The sequence below is a fragment of the Hesperophylax consimilis genome, chromosome 1, assembly GCF_061612785.1.
Source record: "Hesperophylax consimilis isolate HC1 chromosome 1, BYU_Hcon_1.0, whole genome shotgun sequence".
Lineage (NCBI taxonomy): Eukaryota > Metazoa > Arthropoda > Insecta > Trichoptera > Limnephilidae > Hesperophylax > Hesperophylax consimilis.
In genome coordinates, this window is record NC_142836.1 from 134,174 (window position 1) to 157,670 (window position 23,497).

General features: G+C 36.2%; 1 protein-coding gene across 1 annotated transcript in view; it reads right to left on the reverse strand.

Annotated features, from left to right (window-relative positions):
• Positions 1-12,041: 12,041 nt before the first annotated feature.
• LOC149426077 (uncharacterized) overlaps positions 12,042-23,497 on the reverse strand; it is a 126,125-nt gene continuing 114,669 nt past the window's right edge. The window contains exons 3-4 of the mRNA XM_089635207.1: positions 12,495-12,588; positions 12,042-12,200 (exon numbers count right to left, since the gene is read on the reverse strand). Of these exons, the coding sequence (XP_089491333.1) occupies positions 12,042-12,200; positions 12,495-12,588 (253 nt within the window). The remainder of the gene's footprint in view (positions 12,201-12,494; positions 12,589-23,497) is intronic.

The following is a 23,497-nucleotide window of genomic DNA, read 5'->3' on the forward strand; positions in this document are numbered from 1 at the left end:
AGAGGTACCTACACTTGTTGTAACACTAGAAGACGACAACGACGCTTCAGTCAGTGGTCGACATACGCGACTTACATCGACAGTGAAGTAAGGAAAGATTGTCGAGGTCGACAATTCTTCTAAGGGGGAAGATGTTATGTACCAATGCAACCCATGCTATCATTTGTTATCATTGTTATCAATATTCTTGTGCATGCGTAGTTATAACAACAATCAGTTGGACCCTATTAATAATAAGTAAATATTTGTAACAACTAGTTAGTTGGAACCTAGTAATCAATAAATACATAGAGATTGCAATAAACCTAATTGGACCCTATTAATCAATAAGTACATAGTTATAAGAACAATATTGTTAGTTCTAATATTAGATAATTATTTATTATATAAGAGAAATATAGAGAAGAAAGACCAGAGTGAACATTGTAGCCGGACCAGACAGTATCGCTGTCCGTGCATTCCTGTAACGTAATACCGATAAATAAACTATATACAGAAATTATACCGAGTACTGAATTAACATTGACAATCGCCTATCGGACCCTAACACATACTTACGTTTTTTTTTAAAGAAAGACAAACATTCCCGGGTTACGGATAACCTGAAAATATTTAAAAATCTCCTACTACCACCACAGTAAGCGGAAAATGTTGCTTGTGTTGTGATGGAGGACTTAGCGAGCCGAGGAATTGAACACGCTACGCCTGGGTGGGACCCAAACGCGATGTCAATTCGGCCACCGACTGTAGATGTGTATTTTCTGTAGATGTGTACGTGGTTATTGCATTATAATTGCGTTAGTAAGATTAGAGCAGCAAGTTTTTGTTTCTATAGATGTGTACGAGTACGTGGTTATTGCATTATAATTGCGTTAGTAAGATTAGAGCAGCAAGTTATTGTTTCTATAGATGTGTACGAGTACGTGGTTATTGCATTATAATTGCGTTAGTAAGATTAGAGCAGCATGTTATTGTTTCTATAGATGTGTACGAGTACGTGGTTATTGCATTATAATTGCGTTAGTAAGATTAGAGCAGCAAGTTTTTGTTTCTATAGATGTGTACGAGTACGTGGTTATTGCATTATAATTGCGTTAGTAAGATTAGAGCAGCAAGTTTTTGTTTCTATAGATGTGTACGAGTACGTGGTTATTGCATTATAATTGCGTTAGTAAGATTAGAGCAGCAAGTTTTTGTTTCTATAGATGTGTACGAGTACGTGGTTATTGCATTATAATTGCGTTAGTAAGATTAGAGCAGCAAGTTTTTGTTTCTATAGATGTGTACAAGTACGTGGTTATTGCATTATAATTGCGTTGGTAAGATTAGAGCAGCAAGTTTTTGAGAAATAGTCTCAGGGAAAGGTCATAAGGACCGCTTTTTACCTGTTAATGGAGCTTGAAGAACCATTTATTGGCAAAACAACATCTCAACCATAGGTCATTCCAAGTGATTTGCACGTTTGGTGACACTTAACATCTTGATTCCTGAAGAGCGGACGTGTTTTAACTGCTCCGGTTTTTTTAATCCTTTCAAAAGGTTTCCCTTGCTAAGAGTTTGCTGAAAAATGTTCAGCATACGTGTTTTATATACTGCTTACCTTCTTTTTTCACGAAATGTGCGTAACTGTTACTGTTTAGCCGGAATTTGCAATTATTAAAGCATTTTAAACCGATAAAATTTGGGAAGTGGAGCCAGAGCAAAGATGCTCAATGCAGTTGGAGATTTTATACCTGACCCCTCAAATGTCAAGTGGTGTCTTTAGTTCGGGATTTACGGGACCTCTTCAACCAAGGATATCTACATAGAAAACAGATAAGCCATATTTTATTTAAATTTTTTGTTTTTATTTATGTTTTCGTTTCAGATGACACATAGGTACACTTCACTTTGACTTTGGTTCAAGATTTTGTTTATGAAAGCCTGCGGTAAGCGAGCCCTATAGGTCTGAGACAGAGGTATGAAATCGTTGGATCACGACACAATAAAAGAAATTGTAATTTTTTTTATTTTTTTATTTATTTTTTTTTATTTATTTAGGTATTAGAGCCAGGAAAGAGTCTAAAAGGGTCGAGAAGATGCACTAAGTGGCATGAATGGCTAAGAAGTGACTAGAAGGGACTAAAATAGACTAGGAGAGATGAGGTGATTTTGCACAAGAGCGGCGCTGTATAAATCGTCCAAATTATTAATATTATTATTATTATTAATAGAGACTAGATATGATGGACTCGCCGAACGTTACAGCGGTGCTGCCCAGGTCTGTTATCTATGTGAGGATATTATTTCAGCGCTCTTTATTAGCAGCAGACACATACCTGAACGGATGACGAACCACGTGCTAGCACTGTTGGTGGACGCGGAGGACTCTCTCCCTGCAGCAGCTGGTCCAGTATCTTCACCACCTAGGATTCTTGCTGCAGAGTCTCCATTCTTTATCTTCTTCGCACGTCACAGCGGTGCTGCCGAGGTCTCTTATCTATGTGAGGATATTGTGTCAGCGCTTTAATAGCAGCAGACACATATCAGCGCTTTATTAGCAGCAGACACATACCTGAACGGATGACGAACCTCGTGCTGGTACTGTTGGTGGACGCGGAGGACTCTCTCGCTGCAACAGCTGGTCCAGTTTCTTCACCACCTAGGATTCTTGCAGCAGAGTCTCCATCTTCTGTCTTCATGTCACCTGTTCCTGTTCTTCATTTTACTTTACTTAACTTCACTTTATTTTGGTAATATATATATATATATATATATAAATATATATATATATATATTTTTTTGTAATACCTGCATCAACTGTAAAGCGCCCCTGAGGTGATTACTCACAAAAGCGGCGCTATAAAAATTGTCCAATATTATTATTATCATTATTAGCAGGAGTGGACTTTGCCCGGGTCTTAGTGGCGGATGCGTCTGCTGCATGGCGGGCCAGATCGGGAGATACTGGTCGAGGGAGACCTTTTTGACCTCATCAGCAGGACTCTATCGAAACATTGCCTTGCCCCTTTTTTGTTATATGTTTTTGGGGTGTTATGCCGTGTTGCGCTAACTCCTTCTTTAGCCAACGTTTCGGACAGCATTGCAGTGTCCATCAAATAACACATCTGCCCTGATGATGGACACTGCAATGCTGTCCGAAACGTTGGCTAAAGAAGGAGTTAGCGCAACACGGCATAACACCCCAAAAACATATAACAAAAATACTTTTGGCCGTGAAAATCTTAAATCATAATTGCCTTGCCCCGCTTATACTGTGGTTGTGTTTTAGCTATGTAAAGATTCAAATTACGAGGCTAGAAAGTATTCATCATTATGCACGAAACGTGTTTACTTTCTAAAGACTTTAATTTAAAATTTGGACACTATGCGTGCGTTTTGGCCTTGTATAGTTTCAAAAAGGCGCGGTCGTCCCACACAAAAATAAATGATTATTTTACTTAATTGTAATTTTAAATGCAGTATTTACCACTTGCGGATGTAATTTGTTGACTTTTATAGCAATTAAGTTGAATCAAAGGGTCATATAATCCAAAGCCAGCAAATAAGCATAATGCCAGCAATCCTTCTCTCTCTTCTCCTTCTGTCCCAACCCATACTCACTTACTTCATACTTGTGAGTATTATTCCTCATTCGGGGGTGCCGCAGACCGACCGGCTTCATGCAGTGGATCTCACATAGATTGCATTGTATCGATATGACTGCTTACTGCCTGTTACCTCACTCCGGGAGCAACTGGCGCTCGGTTCTAACTACAGAAGGGGATATAACAGCTCTTTTACTTTTCTTATAATCAATTCATGAGGCAAATAAGAATTTCTGAAACAAGAGCGGCATTAATTTAGCACAATATGGTAATTACTATGTACAGTATGTACACAGTGGTTTACGATCACTCTGCCCGGGCTAGGTTTATTCGTGTGATTTATCCGAGTAGATTCCAATATCCAATTTGAATTTTCTTCGAGACCTTGCAGAAATTATATAACAGCATCCAGAGAATTTATATGTATGTCGAAACTATTGAACAGTGGAAAATGACGATCCTCGTGTCCTTCTCAAGGATAAATTGTTTTAATTTAATTCAATTGTGTACTTTATATCGCATACGTGTTGCATTTACGAACATGAACAAGAGTAATATTATAATAGCTTTTTCCTTGAAACCACAGAATAAAGATTTGGTATTCAGTAGAATATAATTCCTCTCACGGTCTGCTTCATCTTTGGGGATGCTTTGTGTGGGGTTTTTTTATGAAATTAAAGATGGGAAGTTCTGGGAAGGAAAAAGGGGCAGGTATCTGGGGGTTAGTGAGTCCAGGAGTTACGGACGCATGAATCCATCCCTCCCACTGCGCTACAAGGCGATGTGGATAGTCCTCTGGGAGAGGTCTCTCCCGACCCGGCCAGCCATGGTCTCATCCGCCGCAGACCTGAATAAACCTCACACCACGAACTGGGCATCTCTGCCAAGTCAACAAACGTATCTAACCAATTGGAGTGACCTATGACAGAGGTGTTGGTTATCCAATAAACATTTCCCGGGGCAGCGGTACCCGTACCCGTATCCCAAATTAAAGCCATGGAGATATAATTAAGTGATGGTGGCTAGAGTCCAGAAACCCTTAATTTTCGATAATCCAGAGTTTTATTTCGTTGGTTTTGCTTCAATACTGAAAGTACAGAGATAAGATTCAGGATTCAATACCTATTTATTTATTTCGTCTTCTGTCGCCATGGTGTGAATCTGTATGCGTAGCTTCAATCCACGCGGATTCACGAAGTTAACTTAAAATAAAAGATCTCTTTCATTTTCCTTCCTTAAGTGGACAGGTTGACTGATGAAAATAGTCACCTTATACTTATCTCGCAACGTCACAATAATTGGAGCATTTTCCCCAGAGAGCATGCGGGGTGTGGTGGGGTGGGGTGTGGGGGTGTGCGTGATCCCTGATCTGACCCGGCTGGATCTGGATTATTTAACTTTGGCCTCTGCTAAGTAAACACTCGGTTACAACCCGATACTTACCGCACTCTGTTATTTGAAACTCTGACTCCTTCACTGTTAAAACCGTAGAATAAAGAAGAACACAAGAAATACGACTTGGGCCACGTTCAGGATCCAAAACATGACAATTCTTTGCTTAAATTTCCTATGCAGTGCTGTGTTTTATCATTATTGTGAAATTTCATATGCAGTACTGTGTTTTATCATTATTATGAAATTTCATATGCAGTACTGTGTTTTATCATTATTATGAAATTTCAAATGCAGTATCTACTGTGTTTCATTATCATTATGAAATTTCCATTTCGATCAAACGGGATGGCGGTAGAGCGAAAGAGAGCATGTCCTAATGAGCTGAAATCAAAAGGTAGGTAAAGCCTGTGGCGACTTTGGTTTCCATTCAAATCTACACGGGAGGCATTTCTAGTGAATATTATTTGTTCAGTGGTTAAACATAGATTCGACCATTTTGAAGAAATGCAACCATTACTTTCTATGAGGATAACAATAAATATAAACTTTTTAAGCAATAATTATTAGCCTGAAACACCTATATAAATTGAAAAAATCTTCCCAGAAAAATCCATTCCGCTGAAGGGAATTGAACCCGCAACCTTCTGACTGCCGGTCATGTTCTCTACCAATTGCTCTACATCGGCTGATTCAATATGTACTGGTATTTTTCATTCAACAACTATCGCATATTAGATTTTTCACTAGAAAACAACCAACTTTATTTTTTTCAGAAATTAAATCGACTTATATCGAATAATTATTGCTTAAAAATAATACATTATCCTTTGTGCTATGCATAAAAAACCCTTGTCTCTTAACTATTAGTTTTAATAATTTAAAAATAATAAATATAAATCTTCGTGAAAAGAAATCTCTTTAATTAAAGCATTAAATTATTACGTTACATTTTTTATTTCATTTTAATCAACAAACATATAATTCATTTGTGAATATTTCTGTTACATAGCCATGAAGTCACACCCGAATACAATTTTCAGATTTTAGCCATTGTTTAGTTAAGTTTGTATTGTTTTTTAAAAATTTCTATTTACTTCGCAATCTACTTTCTATTATTTAAAAACACGAGGAGCGCTTCGTAGCAAAATAATTATCTATTTCAATAGGGAAATCAAATGTACAAAAATATTGACTTTGTAAGAATGTATAATTGTCACCAAATTCAGAAAAACTATTGAAATTAAACACATAAATGTATAATTGTCACCAAATTCAGAAAAACTATTGAAATTAAACACAAAAATGTTTTTTTTTTTGTTTTGACAAGCTAATATTACACATTGAACACTGATTATTTTTTTTAATTAAAAATCTAACACTCATTAATACGGCGTTAGTAATTAAATGCCACCTCCCTCATAGTTATGTAAGATACCAGCTTATTTTTAAAAGCAAATTGTTTAGCTTATTAATACTTTCGTTCAATATTTTAATTTCTAGTCACAGCCAAAAGCTTTTCAATACTGACAATAAGTAATACCGCTTAACAACTACAAGTCGATAATAAAAACATTTAAAATGAGATTCAGTAATTTGAAAAAGTCTAATAGAGAGTGGCTCTCGCTAATGATCGTAGTTGCATCAGACTAAACCAAGTGGGCCAAGAGAGATATACCGACTAATTGATCAATAATGATTGTGTCTTCACTTGGACTGAATGGACCACTTCTGAAACTTTTTATTTCACTTAAATCTATTTCATAGAAAATATCCTTTAATTTCTTTGGATGGATCCTGATATCGGACGTTTAGAATACATAGATTCTAGCAAGCATAGGTTCAAGTTTAATGTGCATTCATTTACAAGTGCATACTACGAGATCCGAAGTAAAGTCGTAATACAATACAGAAACAAGTGTGCTACAATAATTACAATTTTCAGAAGCTTACAAATATCCATAATATAGAAGAGTTTTAAGAGTTAGGGCTACCTTTTATCGTTAAACAATTTTCTTAACGCGGATATTTCAATACATGCTAAGGACGTGTATATTTCATTGACATAAGTACTTATTAGGTTACGTATTTTAATCTTCAACTAATAATTAAAGAGAAGCATACTTAACGGGTCAATTATCAATTATTTAAACTTTGGAAAAAGTATTCGTTTAGGTAACAATCGTTAGTTATTTTATTTAAAAAAATGGCCAAAATAAAACACTTGACACATAAACTGAATATCAGGCGTTGTGCTGACAATGCAACGGGATATACAAGACCATGTATCTATTATATGCTTTGAATCTGTAAGCGTCGTAAAGATGTTATATGATTTGATCGTAATGGGCTATATTTTCACCATATGAGTGAAATATGAGTATTTGGATGAAAGCAATACGTTTTTATTACGATGTTATTTTTGTTGATACAGCTAGTTTCCAAGAACTCTGAAAACCCCATAGTTGGAAAACCAGCCAAGGAAGAGAGATGTTTTAAATTTAATATACTTTATGTAATAAATCAAATTTCAGAGAAACCAAAAAAGGGAACTTTTTTATGAATGAATAAGTTTTGTATACTACAATGAACCTTAAATATAAATCACTGGTGTACTCAGGGAAAAAGTTGCTGATGGATCCAATGTTCAAAACGCTATTAAGAGGAAGCTGCAAGCCAAAAATGTGTATATTCTTGGTATACCTTATATCGTAGATAATAGGCATTAAAATCGCTTGACAAATGGAGTCTAGAAACGTTCGATTTCAAGCACAAAACTGGTTTTTATTTATTTTGTAAATAATTTTATAAGAAAGCAAAAAAGTTAATCAAATGAAACTGTCACAGATAATCTTAGCTATAATACTGTATTTTTTAAGTCGTTTCCTTTATGCGTTGATACATTCTATTGAAAAAAAAAATTTGTAGTTTACATTCATATTTTTTATTGAGTAATTTATTTATTTATTTGTATTCTACTCAAGCGAAACGCTCGGAAAACCTTCAATTTCTCTAAAGCATATTTTGGTATTCATAATGTATACCAATTTCTTATAAAGATTAATCGAAATAGTAATTTGGCATTAAGCTTCGCCTTAACCCGAAAAACAAGTCATTTTGTCAGTAATTTCAGGAATTATCATTTTGCTTACACTCATTTCTCGATAAATCATAAACCTACCGAAAGAGTATATGAGGCTATAACCCTTCATAAACCCTTCATTTGATGGAAAAATAACGAAAAGCACTTGTTTTAAATTTAATTTAATTGTGAACAATGTAGGGTGAGTTATTTTATAAAAATAAAAATAAACGGGAAGTTATTAATGAAAAAACGCGAAAGATAGAGCAATATTTTCTAAGTGCAATCGATATGAGAATTTTAAGGTTTTTTAATAGTAATACTGGCTATGCAAGTACATTTTTATGAAATAATGTTCACAAAAATTTTTAATTCCCCGGAAAAAGGAATCGTGATTTATATTTAGAGCTTCTCGGCTGATGTTATTTCGGGCCAAAGGAATAAAGAGCCTTTAAGAAACAATAAGAAGGGAAACTCACGAGGAAATCTCAGTTTTCTGGAAAATGTATCGGAACACAAAGGAATAGCAGACAAAATTTTCCGCTCGGATTGAACGCAAACTTTTATAAATAAATCACGTTAGAGAATATTATTTGAAAATTATATTGAAAATTTTTTGCCAAAGCTGAGCTTATTTCATATAGAATTTTCTTTCAAGACATCGCAAAATGTTACTATCGTGATCATCCCCTCTTTGCTATATATAATATTATCTTCGTAAAGCAAATCATTATTTGATTGAATGAAAAGTGGAGCCAAGTAATCTTCTATCTGGAGCTCTACGTTGACCAGCTACCAGCATCCATTTACAGTGGAGCCAAGAAAACTTCCATCGGAGCTCTACGTTAACCAGCTACCAGCATCAATTTACAGTGGAGCCAAGAAAACTTACATCCGGAGCATCCGTTAACATTTGACCCTCAACAAGTTAATAAATTATTTGAATTGTGGTAGACAAATAGAATCATTTCGAGCGAATAGGTAATATACCGCCTATAAGAATGTCAGAGTTTTTATTCTGAATAACACTTATAAACAATTTACCTATTAGTGGTAAGTGTGCGGTAGTGTGCGGTAGTGTGCGATAGTGTGCGGTAGTGTGCGGTAGTGTGCGGTAGTGTGCGGTAGTGTGCGGTAGTGTGCGGTAGTGTGCGGTAGTGTGCGGTAGTGTGCGGTAGTGTGCGGTAGTGTGCGGTAGTGTGCGGTAGTGTGCGGTAGTGTGCGGTAGTGTGCGGTAGTGTGCGGTAGTGTGCGGTAGTTTGCGGTAGTGTGCGGTAGTGTGCATGAATATCTTCCAACAGATTAAAAGAGGATAAGAACTCCGAATGTAGGATAAATCACGTTACGTAATTCGTGGAATAATTTGATGTTTTAAAAAATATATCCCTTCTTAACGACCAGTCAGAGGCTGATTCGGCAGATGCATCGAGTTCTCACTCAGGCATCGTTATCCATCATTGCACCAGCAACATCCCTATACAGGAGCTTCTAGAGAGTGGGGTGATGTTATTCTTATGATAATCATGTGTTTGGTACTCTCGGTCAGATGACTATCAACTTGTGCATACGCCGTAACCTGTTTTAAAGCTATTAAAGTATCTTGATATTTTGGTAAATAAATAGAGGAGATGTGAATTTGCACATCACACCTGATATTTCAATATCAGGTGTTTGAGAAGAAACAACGGTGTAGAAAAAAATTAAAGAAATATGGACTTACATTTATTGGAAGGAGGGTTGGCTGGGGTAAAGCGTGGACGTTTTTTTAAACGATTCGTTTCCGTTTTGTGATTAGGTTTTCCACAAATTTTATATTTATTCTTACCATTCAAAATATACACAGAGAGATAGTTCTAATTGAAAGCTAAAGCCAAAAAATTAATTCGGCAATATTAAAATAATTTCAAGAAAAGCAACCATGTCGATGACGAGGATTAGCTACTCGTGCGTGTCGTTTACTTGGGATGGAGGTAAACAAAGCAAGTCCTCAGTCTCATTATAATCACTTTAGTAGAGGCTTCAATACTATTCGAATGTAGTAACGAGAAGTGTTATTGAATGTTATATTAGCATGTAAACCGGCCGGAATAAGCAAATCCCGGGGGAGGCTCCAAACCGGATAGCAAACTTCCCGCTGGAAGGCGGAGGCGGGAGGAGTACATACCTACCTAATAAATACACCATCGCCTCTCGGGGAATATTGGATAACATCAATATATATCCATTTTCTTTAAACTATTTAAAAAATCTAATGTTACCTCTCTAGAAACACGAGTAATGTGACGTGATATGGGTGATCAATAATAACTGATAATCGATCCAGTCAAGTAGCTATCAATGCAATTAAACTACTCTCACCTACTGGTTCAAGTGCAGGCGAGAAAAGTTTCATCTTGAACGTTTTCAAGCTTTGATACCTCTATATATTCTGGTGATTTTAATTTTAGTTCCAACTTAAGGACTATTTTGGCCGGTTTTCGCGGAGAAAAATATGTGATAAAATAAGATTGTTATTTTTGTACGTCATTCTCTTTTGTTTGATAGTAGATCACCCTGACTTACATTACCTTAATTCTAACATACAATCATTTAACAAAACACCAGGCTTTTTATTTAGATTTCACCTCTTCTTGAGAAAAGTACATAAAATAAGAGATACATAATAGGTGCCCAAATTTCATCCAAATAATGATATCATTTAATACATATAACGTCTTACATAACATATATACCAAATTAAAACGGACCTAATAATGAAAGGGTTAAAGGCTTAGAGTCAATCAGAAACGGAGCAAGGCACCACAGATGTAGGATGCTGCGCTACCAGTCCTCTATGCAAGGAGAGACTCCCGCCGCACCATTGCTTACTTTGCCTCGCTTACTTTGCTTGCTTACATTGCTTTGCCAAATCTTATATTCCAGGCGTATTTCAGAGAAGCCAACATCGGTTCAGTTGCATTTCATCTGAAATTTGCTGACTCACCTTAATTGCGTTAGAATCGAATAATATCTCGTTAATACCTACATATAATCATTTAACAAAACAATTAATAATTTAATTTGAGACCGTGCGCGTACAGCGTACATCCCCAAATCGCCGGATCAGATCATTTTAGAAAATAAAATGTAAGGTTTTGAATTATCCCGCGTTGGTGTTGGTATTATTTTTTAATTGCAAAAGGTTAAAATATTCTTTTTTAATATTTCTTACGGTATTTTTGCAATAATTCAGCGAAGAGGTTAATAATATTTTTCTGTGAAAAATCCAGTAATTGCCCATTTTTTGAGGTAACCAATATTTAAAAAAAAAAATAATTGTTTAATTATTACTCTAATGAAATACGAGATGATGACCAGATATCTCATTCGTTGAGGAGTTCTAGAAATCTAGACGAAAAGTCTCATATCAGAGAATGTAATGAACAAAATAATTTTATGATGATCATCCACTCAGTAGTCCACAGTAGGACCAGAACACTGGAAGTTATCTGGAAGACTTAAAGGTGTCGAGGATACTATAACCGAATTAATTCATCAAAGTTGATTGTCTCTTAAACCTTTTATACAGACTAGTTTTTATACTGCCATAGTTTTAGCGTTGGGAATCATAATATTCACAAGTTTGGTTACTCTGCGCCCAGCATAACTGCGCATGATACTTCCACAGGGATCATGAAATAATATAACATAACCTTACAACCTTAAAAACAAATAATCATCCCGATTTTTAAAGCCAGAATATATGGATTTGGTTTACATCTACGAGTAACGTACTACACATCACGTTTTACTTTATTCCTAAAATCGTCCTACAACGAGCCCACTCCTAGAACATGGGTCGTTGTGTTTTGACCGTTAACTAAACTAAAACTCCCGGAGCAGCGCTGGGCGCGAGGTTCCCCATGAACATTAGAACACTCGGCGCGTCCTCAGCAATCGATGAAGCTCACGCAGCTGCCGCACTCCCCGGGAAGCTTGCCCTATGTTCTATCTCTGCCAGCCTCGAAGTCCTTTCTCCGGATCACGGCAAAGTGCGTCATCTGGAATGCGTTCGTTTTCTTGCAGCCTCTCTCCAGAGTCCCAGTCATGGAGTAGCCCATGTTGAAGTCGGATGATGTTACGTTGGATGTGAGGTAGAGCTGAAAAAAATAATTCAATTTCAAGCGTCACACAATAATTACTTCTACTTTTTTTTTGTTCGCGAAACTAAAAAGATAATATAAGAGAGAAGTAAATTTTAAAAAAAAACATACCATAGAATTTGAAATCAATTATGATAAACTTTTTGAAGCATAGATCATAAAAATGCTTCATTCAATGTAAAACTTCATTATATAAAGATGCCATTCAAAATATAAAGAGGAATCGATACAGTAAAATTAATTTATTTTTTAATATGTCTGATTTTCTTACTATTACGTGAATTATCAAACCTTGAAATCAGGATCTGCCTGCATTCTTTTAAAGGATCCCATTATGTAAATTGCCCCTGTTCCATTGTCTACCATCTTTGCCCACGTACTGTTTCTGAAATAAAACAAGAGAAAAAGTTTCATAAATGAAATTCAAACATCATGAAATAGAAACCTTAGCTTCGTATTGTTTTGTCAAGGCGTAACTTAACTTAAATGCTTTCTAGTACGCATTAGTAGGGTGGATACGGCACTAATGATGGAATTGGCGGTAATGAGTTAAAGCCCGTATCAAACCGGTTATTATTGGAACTTTTTATTGCGGAACTTTTGAAATATGCCAATAAACTAAAATATCAAAAGAAGTGATGGAATTTAGTGGAGATTTCGGAGTATTTGCTTTCCACCTGTATTCAAATGAAGAGAAAAACAGTAATAATAGGTTGGTGAGCACTGACCAGTCTGGCTGATTAATTGCGCAGGGACACCGCGGACTAAAGCCCCAGCAGGACGCGGCCAAGAAACAATTGATAGGTTTTGTTGAGCAATAAAGGGGCTCGGCTTAGTAACACAGCCAGGAACACAGCACCTGGCACAAGGAGGTCTAATTAAAATTGAACCTAACCTGTAAAATCGGCGAGCAAACTTTCCCTCGCCATGCCGTAAATCACACAAATTGCCCGTAAAAGCCGCCAAGCTAGGCAAAATACGTGTACAAGGTTAACGAATTTCTACCGAGCTTCAAAAATAACTTCGCTTACGTTATATCCTGTTGAAATACTCTAGTAATACGGTAGATCTGGACTTTTGACGAAAACTTGTATTACTGAATGTTAGGCCTGACATATTCGCGATAAATTCAAAACAAAAGTATACACAAATTCAAGTGGTTTGTCAAGTAACTAGACACGAATCACAAAAAACGGATTTTCATTCGCTGTGTCTCTCAGTTCCAGAAATAAACGAGGGAAGTTTAGCCACTCGTGGAAGGCTTTGGATGAGCGCACCTCGATAAGTGTAGATTGGACTTGAGACGCGGCAACTAAAGCAAAGCTCCATAGAGCCATAATTAATAGCGATTTGGTTACAGATGCGTAATTCATACAGATTAGAACTGAGCTAGGCAGAGAACGCTTTGAGTAAATACGGAAAATAATAATTTAAAGACAAATTCCTTTCGAGTGGCCAGGGAAAATAAGGCTTAGTTGTACGGTTTTATTACAAACCGTTCCATAGTTTTCATTCGGTACTTGGACAATAAGTACTTGGTTAAGATTTTGGAATCAAAATTAATTTAGAGGACACTATTAGATATAATAAAAGAGGATAGTTTATTGAAAATATCCAAAACTACTTTACTGGCAAAAAATGATGCTTAGGTCTTTGGAGGGGACCCACCCTTTCCCAACGGCTGTGTTATGAAACTGATTGTTTAACCTCCTTAGCCGCACACGTCAGGACTCTATTTTTTTTTAAAAAAAGGAGCTAAATTTATTTTAAAACGATTCTAGACCCTCCAATGTGCTTAGATCTGTTGACGATATAATGTCTGTTCATGATAAATCCTTAAGGAAATATTCATTTTAAAATTTAAATTATAGTCAAAAGCATTTCTGAAGCTGAATCGCAATTTACTTAAATGAATAAGATTTTGTTGGTTATTTAGGTGGGAGGCTGTTTCACGTAAATTTTTTATCGGAGAACAAGTTTATGACCCAAAGATCATCTTTATAGCACCCCTTGGCAGGAAAAAGCATTTCGTAATTTCCTGTTTGTATTTCACAAAGGAATTAAACCCTTTGGCTTCTGTGTCTGGGTTCAGAAACTAAAATAAAGCATTACAGACGTGACGCATGACTTTCCAATATACTCGTGATAGATAAATTAGTGCCTGTTATAACTTGCTGTGCACTATCATAACATGTGGAAAGTAATAGATTTACTTTCCACATGTTATGATCACTTGTTGTGCACTATCATAACATGTAGAAAGTAATAGATTTACTTTCCACATATTGTTATGATAACTTGCTGTGCACTATCATAACATGTAGAAAGTAATAGATTTACTTTCCACATGTTATGATAACTTGCTGTGCACTATCATAACATATAGAAAGTAATAGATTTACTTTCCACATGTTATGATAACTTGCTGTGCACTATCATAACATGTAGAAAGTAATAGATTTACTTTCCACATGTTATGATAACTTGCTGTGCACTATCATAACATGTAGAAAGTAATAGATTTACTTTCCACATGTTATGATAACTTGCTGTGCACTATCATAACATGTAGAAAGTAATAGATTTACTTTCCACATGTTATGATAACTTGCTGTGCACTATCATAACATGTAGAAAGTAATAGATTTACTTTCCACATTTTTTTTTTTTTATTTTTTTTTATTTTTTATTATTTATAACCGCTAAACTGCTCGAGCAGTTTGTCAGCAGGTCAGTTTAACATAATATATTATCAAAGCATACAAAAAGCGAGAAATCAAAATATTTAAAATAGATACAGAAGAATTTAAATAAGAACTTAAATAATCACAAAAACAGAGCCATATATAAAAAAGAATCAATAGAATAACTTTTAACTTACTACAATACAAAATAATAAAATACAAAGACAGTCAGTTGTAACACAGGCAAATTACTCATATTTATATGTATATATATATATATATATGCATAAGATTATAAACAATATCAGTATAAAAAAGCTTGATCTATTAACCATTTTTTAATTTTATTTTTTAATTCGGGGGTGCAATTTGATTGAATTTTTATGTCTATTGGAATCTTATTAAATATGGTAGGCACAAGATAAAAGAAAGTCCGTTGTCTGTATTTATTTATAATTTTCGGAATGGACATACCTTCATTTCTATTGAATCTTGTGTCATATGCATGATCTACTTTTTCTTTGTATATTGAATCTGACGTTATGTTTTGACATATAATTTTAAACCATAATATTCCTCGAACAGATAATACGTTAACTGACACATATAATAATTTTATATCTCTTCTGTGTGCATAAATACGTTTGTTTACCAAAAGCTTAGTCATGGAGTTTTGAATTGATTGGATGTAACCTATATTTGTCTTGCAGGAGTTTCCCCAGGACGTTATTCCGTATCTGATTGTAGATTCCGCTAGTGACAAATAGATTATTTTAACGTACTTATAGGCATAAAATATTTAATTTTGCAAATTCGCCCCGCAATAGCTCGTAGGCGTTTGCATATGTTGCTAACGTGTGTATCCCATTTCATATGCGCATCTACAGTTATCCCCAAATATACATAAGTTTGTACCAGTTCAGTGGTTCCACATTTACAGGACTGTGAAGAATTGTGTATACACTCAGATGTATGCGACTTTATTATAGGCGTGATGGTGTATTTGGCATTTGGAGATCGTATATGCATCAATTTAGTCTTTTTGGAATTTATTATTAGGCCGGCATCATGTGACCATTTCTGTAAAGAAAAGAAATCATGCTGCATGAGTTTTATTACAATAGATAAATCTTCATGCGAAATGACTAGCGCCGTATCATCAGCATAAACGTAATGCTAAACAAAGGTGAAAATTTTATTCATGAGTGAAACAAATATTATGTATAATGTTGGCCCGAGAATTGACCCCTGCGGGACTCCTGTTGACATATATTTAGCTTTGCTGTAAGTTTGAAAGAGTTTCACTTTAATTTGTCGATTGGTTAAATAGTTTTTGAGAAGTTTTTGAAATTTTCCCCTAATTCCTATCGCCTCCAATATCTGTAATAGTTTTATTGGATCAATAGTATCAAACGCTTTAGAGTTATCTATGAAAAATATAAAAATATGTTTTTTATCATTGAGTTCTTGATTTACGTAATTGGAAAAGTCCTGTAGTAAAATTTCTGTGCTTTTATTTTTTTGAAATCCGTATTGGTTGCGATCAATAATGGAGAAACTTTCTAGGTATTTTATTAAATTTACGGAGATGTATTTTTCTAGAATTTTTTCAATTGCTGGCAATATACTGATAGGTCTATAATTTTCCATTTCAGTGTGCTTTCCCCCTTTGTATATTGGCCTAATAATGCTACATTTAAGCTCATTCGGTCTAACTGCTTGAGATAAGATTTTATTAATTAAATGAGTAATTATCGGACATAGAATAGTTATATGTTTTTTAATGTCGAACATTCTAATATTTTCAATCCCTGGCGACTTGGAATTTTTTAGTTGACTGACTATCCTGCGTATATCTTCACAGGTCGCTCTGGGCAAGTACATGCTATGCGGCAAATCAACGGGGGCTATGTTGGACGCTTTGTAGTCACATTTGTGTAACATCGAGCTGATAATATTGGTAAACTGCTCAGCGAATCTATTTACAATGATTTCCTCTCTTTGCCCGCTATTATTCAACATGTACTTTGAGATAATTTCATCGCAGTTTGTTTTTGTTTTACGTCCCAATAATTTATTAATTTGATCCCAAGTTTTTTTGGAATTGCTGAAATAGCTTTTAAATGTTTCATTAAAATACGTAGTTTTACTTTTTATGATTAATTTGGAAACAGTATTTCGGGTTGATTTGTATTGTTTTTCGTAGGTTTTATTAGTAGGTGAATTTTTCCATCTTCTGTACATGGAGTCTCTTATTTTAATTTTTTCTAAAATATCATCCGTTATTCATAATTTTATTGCATGTGGTCTTTTTTTCGGTTTTGGATAAAAAGTGATTTTACTTTTTTCATATAGGTCGTTAAAAATGTTTTTGAGTTTATTGTATATGTCAACGCAATTTTCTTCAGCAAGCAGAGCGTTCCAATTTTTTTTTTTTTTTTTCTTTATTCATGAAATATTAATGTGTACAGTTTTTACATGCTTTTCGACTACCACACTAGACACACGCCCGTATTATGGTAGTCGAAATTTATATACATAGGTTTATATAATTATATAAATGTAATATTTGATAACTTGTTAATCTAAGTATTTTTTTTTTACATGCAATGTATGTGTATAATAGGTGACACTTTTACTGGTTCCCAGTTCAGTAGATTGCTCAAGTGTACATCAACCGTATTTTAAACTGTTGATATTAATGAGATAAAATGAACACAATCAGCAAATAAATAGGTTACTTTACTTGTTAAAATAATGAAAATAAAGTAGAAATTATGAAAATGAACTTGTTGAAATAATGAAAATAAAGATTAATTAATTAATTATTAAACTTTTTTCTTTACAGAATTGAATGAAAAAACAAAAATGACTAATAAAGAAAATGAGCTTAATTTAATTAAAACTACGTATGTTTTTATCAATTCGTTTTTGGGATATTATTGAAATACTTTCCCCGCGATGTTTGGTTTTTGTAATTGCGCTACTATACGTGATGTTAAGAGCTGTCGCGAAGTGATCCGCTATATTAAAATCACAAATACAAGAAGAAAATACGTCAGCTTGTTGCTGCCTGCTGTTGAACCTTATAAAAATGTGATCTATGCATGTGCGTGTAACATTTCCGGCTACTAATGCTTCCCTTGTCACATCGTTGATACACTTTATTAAATGATGGCTAGATAATATGTTTTCGTAAGACATAATAACTGGGTGTTGAGGGTTTAATAAATCTAAATTAACATAATATGATTTAAGATTTTCACGGCCAAAAGTATTTTTGTTATTTGTTTTTGGGGTGTTATGCCGTGTTGCGCTAACTCCTTCTTTAGCCAACGTTTCGGACAGCATTGCAGTGTCCATCATCAGGGCAGATGTGTTATTTGAGGTTGTGTTAAAATGTGAGCTTAAGTATGAGGTTGAGATACCGTGTTGCCAGCTCCAACCCTCTGAGCTAACATTAATGTATCATTTTTTTTTATTATTATTTAAAATGGTTTTTATTCGTTTAGCTCTGGTGTATCCGTCAATTACCGGATACCAAGAACTATTGAGCTTAGCTCCATCGTCTCTATTAATGTTTACGGGATTTTTATGAATTTCAATGGCTTCCGTAATCAGCCGTGCTCTATAAGTTTTGGGTCTCCCCAGGATTTCAGGAACAAATCCAAAATAATGCCCGGTGTCAATCAAATGCTCGGCAATTGCCGATTTGTCAGGGTGGCCAAGTTTACAAGCTCTGAAGTGTTCTGAAATCCTTTTGGAGATAGTCCGCTCTGTCTGGCCTATATAGACTTTGTCACATCCGGAACAGCTGAGTTTATACACCCCATCTGTTTCCAGAGGAAACTTAGTCTTTGCAGACCTCAGTAAGTCCTGTATTTTAGTTGTTGTTCCGAAGACAGTCTTGATATTTTCCTTTCTCAATAGCCTGGCAATTCTGTCTGTCACATTGTGCACATAAGGCAGGAAGGCACAGCCTTTCGACTCTTGTTCAATTCTGTCTTCGTTTGGTGCAGATTTGGCTCTTATGATTTGCCTAGTCTGACTTGCTGGGTAACCGTTACGCTCCAGTGCATCGGTCAGCTTCGTAAGTTCCGCTCCGATTTTATGTTCTTCACATATTCTGGTCGCTCGGGTCACCAATGTATGGATAAGTCCTCTCTTCTGCGCTGGGTGGTGGTGTGAATCAGCGTGTAAGTACCGATTCGTATGGGTTGGTTTCCTATATACAGTATGCCCTAGGCTACCATCGTGTTTACGCATCACCTCCACATCTAGAAAAGGCAGGATTTTATCTTCGTTTTCCAGTTCCATTGTGAATTTAATTTTGCTGTGGAGAGAATTAAGATGGTCCAGGAATTCGTTTAGTTTCTCCGTTCCATGAGGCCAAATAGCGAAGACATCGTCGACGTAGCGCCACCATACTTTAGGGACAGCCAAAGCTGTGTCGAGTGCCACTTCTTCAAACTTCTCCATAAAAAAGTTGGCTAGTACTGGCGATAACGGACTGCCCATCGCAACTCCCTCCAATTGCTCAAATAGTTCACCCTGAAACGCAAAGTATCCCGTTTTGAGGCAGTGTTCAAAAAGTTTGCAAATGTCTTCCTCATATATCTCCCTGAGCATTGTCATGGAGTCTTCTAGAGGCACATTTGTAAAAAGAGACACGACGTCAAAGCTGACCAGAATATCTCCTTCCTCAGTCTTAACTTTCTTGAGCTTACTAATCAGATCTGTTGAATCCTTAATCCACGATTCGGTTTTCCCAGTTTACTGCAGATGCAAACTGGGAAAACCGAATCGTGGATTAAGGATTCAACAGATCTGATTAGTAAGCTCAAGAAAGTTAAGACTGAGGAAGGAGATATTCTGGTCAGCTTTGACGTCGTGTCTCTTTTTACAAATGTGCCTCTAGAAGACTCCATGACAATGCTCAGGGAGATATATGAGGAAGACATTTGCAAACTTTTTGAACACTGCCTCAAAACGGGATACTTTGCGTTTCAGGGTGAACTATTTGAGCAATTGGAGGGAGTTGCGATGGGCAGTCCGTTATCGCCAGTACTAGCCAACTTTTTTATGGAGAAGTTTGAAGAAGTGGCACTCGACACAGCTTTGGCTGTCCCTAAAGTATGGTGGCGCTACGTCGACGATGTCTTCGCTATTTGGCCTCATGGAACGGAGAAACTAAACGAATTCCTGGACCATCTTAATTCTCTCCACAGCAAAATTAAATTCACAATGGAACTGGAAAACGAAGATAAAATCCTGCCTTTTCTAGATGTGGAGGTGATGCGTAAACACGATGGTAGCCTAGGGCATACTGTATATAGGAAACCAACCCATACGAATCGGTACTTACACGCTGATTCACACCACCACCCAGCGCAGAAGAGAGGACTTATCCATACATTGGTGACCCGAGCGACCAGAATATGTGAAGAACATAAAATCGGAGCGGAACTTACGAAGCTGACCGATGCACTGGAGCGTAACGGTTACCCAGCAAGTCAGACTAGGCAAATCATAAGAGCCAAATCTGCACCAAACGAAGACAGAATTGAACAAGAGTCGAAAGGCTGTGCCTTCCTGCCTTATGTGCACAATGTGACAGACAGAATTGCCAGGCTATTGAGAAAGGAAAATATCAAGACTGTCTTCGGAACAACAACTAAAATACAGGACTTACTGAGGTCTGCAAAGACTAAGTTTCCTCTGGAAACAGATGGGGTGTATAAACTCAGCTGTTCCGGATGTGACAAAGTCTATATAGGCCAGACAGAGCGGACTATCTCCAAAAGGATTTCAGAACACTTCAGAGCTTGTAAACTTGGCCACCCTGACAAATCGGCAATTGCCGAGCATTTGATTGACACCGGGCATTATTTTGGATTTGTTCCTGAAATCCTGGGGAGACCCAAAACTTATAGAGCACGGCTGATTACGGAAGCCATTGAAATTCATAAAAATCCCGTAAACATTAATAGAGACGATGGAGCTAAGCTCAATAGTTCTTGGTATCCGGTAATTGACGGATACACCAGAGCTAAACGAATAAAAACCATTTTAAATAATAATAAAAAAAAATGATACATTAATGTTAGCTCAGAGGGTTGGAGCTGGCAACACGGTATCTCAACCTCATACTTAAGCTCACATTTTAACACAACCTCAAATAACACATCTGCCCTGATGATGGACACTGCAATGCTGTCCGAAACGTTGGCTAAAGAAGGAGTTAGCGCAACACGGCATAACACCCCAAAAACAAATAACCTAAATTAACATCTCCAAGAAACAACATATTTTCCATGGGGTTAGTAATATTTGATAAGATGGATGAGATTTCATTCAGAAACAATGATTTGCTATGATTTGGAGGGCGGTATATTGCTAAAATGTTCATTGTTATATTATTGGGTAAAGTTATGATGCCAAATAAACTTTCAAAATATTTTGTTTCTAGTGATTTTTGTAGAAAAGTGATTTCATCTCTAACATAGAGCAATATACCACCTCCTGTTTTTTTTGTTCTACAATGGTTATAAGCTTTGAAACCAGGAACTTTGTAGAGACAAGTAAGGTCATTTGTAATTGCTGTTTCACATAACATCAAAATATTTATATGTTTCCAGCAGGTATTAAGATAAATGTTAAGAGTGTCCCAGTATTTCTAAATGGACCTTAAGTTCAGTTGTACAATATTTAATTGTTCCTTGTTGCAATCTTTATTATAAATGTGTGTTTTGTCCTCAATCCATTTTTGAAGATCACTAGTTTTGCAAAAATTTACCTCATTGTCCTCCTCAAAATAATAATTATTGAACGCCATAGTCGATCGTAGCAAGGTCCTTTTTCAGTGCAGCTTTGTAGGCCGGGCAGTTGTCCTTGTCTCCAGTCGAGTGCGTAGCGGGCTTTCCAAATCTAGTGCACGTAGCGCAGACTGGTTTGGCAGCGGCATTTGGGCAGGATTCGTTGGTGTGGTTCTCTTCAGCACAGTGTCCACATCTAAGAGTGTCTCTGCAGTACTTATATGAGTGTCCTATCATTTGGCACTTAGTACATACGGTTAGTCCAATAAAGTCTCTGACACGGCACACAGTCCAATTGACGAACACCTTCTCCTGTTCCACCAGCAGTTTTCGTATTGTAGCGGGCATCTCATAAACCCGATGACAGGTGGTTCCAGAGCGAGCGCCGGCCAGGTGACTCAGCTCGCAGGTTGATATTATTCCTCCGATGTCTTGTACATTGGGAATACCCGTGAGAGCGATCCTTAAGAATTCAACGTCCGTTAGGTCCCTCGGTACATTAAAAAATATTAGCCTCGGGAGTCGCTTGGTGGGAAGTCGAGCCTTAAGTGTGCCTGAGTTTTCAAAACACGGTGCGTTTAACAACTTTTCTTGTTCACTTGCGGTAGCTGTGTTAAGAAGGACACCTTTATTTCTGATCTTACGTACTCCGGTAATGCGAATGCCCAACTCAGATGGCCGAATAATGTTCTGAATAATTTTTTTAGTTCCTTCACTATCCTCGGTGGCATCTGCGTTTGTAGGGAAGATGAAGATGGCGGGCCTTGGTGCTCCGACGCGATGTCCTGATTGGGTAATTGGTGGGGGTTGGTCAGCAACATTTGTCTGCTTTCGGACAATATCAGCAAGTGATAAGCTAGCCTCCGTTGCTACAGCTACTCTTCGCATCACGGGTCCGAGGTCAGATTCCAGTTGAATTATTTTCTGTTCCAGGTACTTTTTTTCGTCTTTTTCATGACGAATTTTAATTTCCGCCATTTTAAGTTGGGCGGTCACTGTCTCCAAATCGGCGCGCATGGTCTCGAGCTCCAACAGCAGCTGGGAAACGGCTCTGAAAACTTCAGAGACATTTTAAGAGATCTTCAATTGCTGTTCCTTCGAGACCTTGTTTTTCGGCCAAGACTCCTTGAAGGGCCGTCAGATGAGCGTGGGCTTCGTTTAGAACGTCCACTCCAGAGACGCTCGGAAACTTTGTTTCACTGCTGTCTGAGCAATGGGATGACGTTTCAGAACCCTCTTCCAAGTCCTCACTATAAGCGCACTTTCCTCGAAATAGATTTACTTTCCTCCATGTTGTTCGGTATTTGGAGACAACGTTATGTCCAGCGGACGTTTCTTTGGGCGATGCATTATTAATTATGATCACTTGTTGTGCACTATCATAACATGTAGAAAGTAATAGATTTACTTTCTACATAAGAAAAAAGTTTAATAATTAATTAAAGAAAAAAGTTTAATAATTAATTAATTAATCTTTATTTTCATTATTTCAACAAGTTCATTTTCATAATTTCTACTTTATTTTCATTATTTTAACAAGTAAAGTAACCTATTTATTTGCTGAATGTGTTCATTTTATCTCATTAATATCAACAGTTTAAAATACGGTTGATGTACACTTGAGCAATCTACTGAACTGGGAACCAGTAAAAGTGTCACCTATTATACACATACATTGCATGTAAGAAAAAAAATACTTAGATTAACAAGTTATCAAATATTACATTTATATAATTATATAAACCTATGTATATAAATTTCGACTACCATAATACGGGCGTGTGTCTAGTGTGGT